The sequence below is a fragment of the Cyprinodon variegatus genome, unplaced genomic scaffold (genome assembly GCF_000732505.1).
Source record: "Cyprinodon variegatus isolate N-32 unplaced genomic scaffold, C_variegatus-1.0 Scaffold740, whole genome shotgun sequence".
NCBI classification, from domain to species: Eukaryota; Metazoa; Chordata; class Actinopteri; order Cyprinodontiformes; family Cyprinodontidae; genus Cyprinodon; species Cyprinodon variegatus.
The window spans coordinates 209,537-214,145 of NW_015151193.1; the positions used below are offsets into that span (position 1 = coordinate 209,537).

Genomic DNA, 4,609 nt, shown 5'->3' on the forward strand with positions numbered 1-4,609 from the left:
ACATGCGGTAATTTATAAATGTTTTAAATCAGGTTTGGTCTGGATCCGGACCGCGGTCCTTTACTCAATGACCTCTGGTATAAAGCCTGGAACTCAACGCTATTTCTGAGAATTTTGAATTGAAAAACCTTCCTGGATGGGAAGCGAAACATCTATAAACTTGGAAACAAAGTCCAGCGGACTGTTCTTTAACTTTTTTTGGAATCTCTTTAATGTATTTATTATATATTGGACGCTTATTTGCTTTACCTTACAGTAATTAAGGTAAAATGAACATAAAAGAAGCTTCACACAAGCTGGGGAACCAGCGAAAGCTGAGATTAGTTTCTTTATTTACTCACATCGATGCAGGTGACTCCAGGCAGGAAGGAAGGCCAGGTAGAGGGCTGTGTCGCCCACAGTGGGGTAAGACTTGAAGATGGAGATCACAGCTAACTGCATGAACATCAGAAACACCGGGTGATCCCTGCAGGGCGACCACCAACACGTACAGGGCGGGGGTTAGGATAAAGGACACAAACAACGATGAACAGATCAGACGGAAAGATGACTTACTTGAGTTTGATGCAGAGAGGGATGGTGTAGAAGAAAACGTTGATCTGGAAGACGCAGAGGAAGAAGAGGCGGAAATGCTCAAACATCTCAGCAAAGAAGTACCAGAAGAGGCCGATGTTGGGGGTCAGGTCAGGAACCGAAAGACTGAAAGGAGAGAATAAAACCAAAACATTAGGATGAGCAGAGAGCTGATGTTTACCACGAAACCTGTGCAGCTTCCTCTGTTATTAACCTCTATATAGATTAAAAACAAAGGTTTGTGAAACGACATTTCCAGACGGTGTTTGTTTACGTTCTGACTCACATGAAGCCGTAGACGGAGGGCAGGTAGTCCCAGGATCCCAGCAGGAAGAAGGACAGACAGACGATGACAAACAAACTGCCGAGGTACATGAAGAGATACTGCACCACCAACCACCAGAAGCTGGCGCGCCGCGGGTTCACCGGGACGTACTGGTGCTGAGGGGGGAGCAGCACGTTAGGGAAGATCTCCAAACGCTGAGAACTGAGAACCAGATCCTGGACAAAACGTACCTGCATCAGATACAGCATGGCTGGAGCGCACAGCGTGAGCGGGTAGATGGACTGATACGTGGCCAGACACAGGAAGATGGCACTCAGCAGCATGTTTCCTGACAGCCAGACATTAATATTATAGAAGAACAGAAGCATAAAAAACAGGTTCTATCGTATTCTGATTCTCAGTCATCCAGGTCATAGTTATTCCAAAAAGTTAAAAACAATCCACTGGACTTTGTTTCCAAGTTTGAAGACGTTTCTCTTCCATCCAGGAAGCTTTTTCAATTCAAAATGTCAGAAATAGGGTTGAGTTCCAGGTTTTATCCAGCAGCCCAACAAAGCCTGGTTTTAGTTTAGAAAACATGCAGATTGGAAGAGACAAATGGGGGTCGTTTGGCTTCTTTGTTAGCCTGCAATGCCCCATACCTGTCTATGTCTCTGAAAGGGGGGTCGTTAGAGGGAATAGTTGGCCTGGCTGAATAGGCGAGGTCTTCCGTTCTCCTGTAAAGGGGTTGGGGCTGCGATGATAGCGGGAAGGAATCAACTCTATTACTGCATTTCTGTATTTAAATTCGTAGGAATTCTCTCGAGTGGTGCCCGACTTTACACGAGTGAATAAAGTGAATCTGATTGGTCGTTTATCAATGCCAGAATGAAAGACTTCCCTACGACTGTAATGGCAGATGTATCGTATTTGATACATACAGTTTCTGAAATGTTTTGCGTCTGACACCTTTTGCATAATTTAATGGTAAAAACTTTGCTCAGAATCCTATTGTACACAATCAGATATACCTGATAACAGAGGGCAGAAGACTACACTAAAAATAATCTTGACTTATCGCATAGTAATAAATTATTAATATCAAAAATGTATTTCTGTTTTTTCTTTTTACATATTTTGTTAAAAGGCCAAATAAGGAATTCAAACAAAAAAAAGTAATTTTCTGTTTTGTTTTATTCTTGGATCGGGCTTTAAAGGGTTAAGGTTGTTTTTTCTTTTCTAACATAGATGGCTTCCTTCCTCTCTAACCACCTGTCTTCTTTGTCCAAAATGTGAACATTCTGGTCGTCCAAAGAATGTCCTTTGTCCATCAGGTATAGATGTACTGCAGAGTCTTGTCCAGAGGAGGGCGCTCTTCTGTGTTGGGCCATGCGTCTGTGGAGAGGTTGTTTGGTTTCTCTAATATAAAGATCAGAGCATTCCTCACTGCATTGACCTGCAGACACCACTGTGCTCAGATCAGGTCTTTAGGATGAACTAGTCTCTGTTTCAGGGTCTGTTTGGTTTGAAATGTTCTGGGATTTTAGTGTTTGGAGAAAAAAAAAACTCTTGAGTTTTTTTCAGAGACTGCAGCAACATATGGGGCGGAGATGCTTTTGCATTTAATCTTCTCACCGTTTCTTTCTGCAACGTGTTTTTTTGGATTTCCTTGCTGATTTAACAAACGCCCAGTTTGGGTATCCAAAGGTTTGGAGAGAATCTTTGATGTGTTTATGTTCTTTGTGCTTCCGTTGTTTTAGTAGGGACATGTTCTGCCCGCTGTTTTGATAACTGAAAGTTTGTGTTCCAGTGGGTGGTGTGAGTTGAAAAGAAAATATTGGGTCTGTGTGAGTGGATTTCCTATAGACTTCAATGTTTAGGCTTCCATCTCCTTCCCTGCTCACCAAACAGTCCAGGAAAGGTAGTTTGTTGTCATTGGCATCCTCTTTGATGAACTTGTTGGATAAAACTTGGAACTCAACCCTATTTCTGACATTTTTAATTTGAAAAATCTTCCTGGATGGAAGAGAAACGTCTTCAAACCTGGAAACAAAGTCTAGAGGATTTTTTTTTTTTTTTACTTCTTTAGGTTCTGTGATGAAATAAAAACTACAGAGAAATCTTTCTAATCCTGGAGAGCATTTCTTTAACTATTTAAATGTAAGAATAATCTGCAGTCAACCTTTAATCGTTGAGAGGAGAAAGAGGGAGAGGACGGCGTTGTTCAGGCCGCAGGTGGACTTGGCAACGCAGGACAAGATGGTGAACGGGTTCAAAAGGTAACTGTAAGATGAAATAAAACAGAATGGCTACTCCTCAAGCCGCATCAATCTGGACGGTTTGAGCGCCCCCTGAAGGAGCTGGAGGTACTTACAACATGGCTACTTTCAGGGGGATGTAGAACATTTCTGTGGGGCTCCTGATGAGCTCCAGACAGTCGGCAGGATAGCGATTCGCCTCCAGGGCAAACTTCTGCTTTCTGAACTGAAAGAGAAATGGCGTGATGCCTAATATTAGCATCAAACACTCACTGAGGCCATCTAGTGGTGAATAAAATATTCTACAGGGAAGATTTGTCATATAAAGCTAAACAAATAGGTACAGCTATAACTGCATTCAGCTTATGTGAGGTAACCTTAGTAAAAATGGTTGCTTCAAGCTAATTTATATTATTTTTTTTAAAGTGCGTCTCATTTCAATAAAGCCACCTTATTTGGTGAAATCTGACTACTGAACAGATGAAAATTTCCTCCCCCCCCATGACTCATGCCATGGTATTCATTAAGAGTGCTACATTCACTTTGAATTGGATCTTTAAGCTCCCTGTTTGATAAAATCCCGTAGTTATAAGGCAAGAAATTCTCCCAAAATTTTCGTTTACTTAATACATTTAGCATTTTCTCACCACTTGCTTGTTGTAGTGCTTCACTGCCATGTAAAGAGCAACGGCTGTGATCACGTCCGCCAGCTAACAAGAGAGAAGCAGAAAACAATAACTGAAATAATCTAACAATCAGATTTTTTTTCTCCCTTTCAAAAGTGCAATTATTTTTGCTCTCTTACCATAAACGTGATTTCTGCATAATCCACCAAGAAGTGAAAGAGGTAAATAATGAGAGGCGTCTGGATAGAAAAAAAGAAAGAAAAGTTGCAGAAACTGTGATAAAATTCAACGCCATGCTTCATTTTGGCACCGTGTTTGTTTGCATTCATAAAAAAAGAAATAAACTATGATTTGAAAACATTCTAATCCACTTAAATGAGATAAATAAGCGAAGCATTTTGCTGCCTCACCTCGTGGAAAACATCCCCAGAATATGGTGAAACTCCCAGATCAAGCAGAGCTAAACCTTCAATAACTGACAGGAAAAACACATAATGAGGAATCCAAGAAAAAATATGAGCTTATGGCAAATTATATTCAGCCTGAAACTGAACACAGTGAGTTTATATATATATATATACACATACACACATACATATGCAAAAAGTTATCATAATATGACAATAAAGAATATATATATATATATATATTTTTTTTTTTTTTATTAGGGATGCACGATATAATCGGCCCCCTATCGGTATCGGCCTGTACCGATATTTAACTTGATATTTGATCAGCTTCTGAGTTTCTAAAGTCTAAAAAAAATTAAAAAAATACTACTTCTTCTTCTTCCTCAAAAACTTCTTTTTTACAGACTTAAAAACTTCTAAAGACGAGGGAAAAAATATTGATACATTCAAATAGAATAATATATAAATATCTTCATA

At 39.9% G+C, this 4,609-nt stretch overlaps 1 protein-coding gene across 1 annotated transcript in view; it reads right to left on the reverse strand.

Moving 5' to 3' along the window:
• The window catches only part of pigu (phosphatidylinositol glycan anchor biosynthesis class U), a 16,878-nt gene that overhangs the window by 10,387 nt on the left and 1,882 nt on the right, over positions 1–4,609 (reverse strand). The window contains exons 2-10 of the mRNA XM_015395410.1: positions 4,133–4,197; positions 3,902–3,961; positions 3,744–3,806; positions 3,213–3,322; positions 3,021–3,121; positions 1,090–1,187; positions 860–1,014; positions 556–699; positions 342–466 (exon numbers count right to left, since the gene is read on the reverse strand). Of these exons, the coding sequence (XP_015250896.1) occupies positions 342–466; positions 556–699; positions 860–1,014; positions 1,090–1,187; positions 3,021–3,121; positions 3,213–3,322; positions 3,744–3,806; positions 3,902–3,961; positions 4,133–4,197 (921 nt within the window). The remainder of the gene's footprint in view (positions 1–341; positions 467–555; positions 700–859; positions 1,015–1,089; positions 1,188–3,020; positions 3,122–3,212; positions 3,323–3,743; positions 3,807–3,901; positions 3,962–4,132; positions 4,198–4,609) is intronic.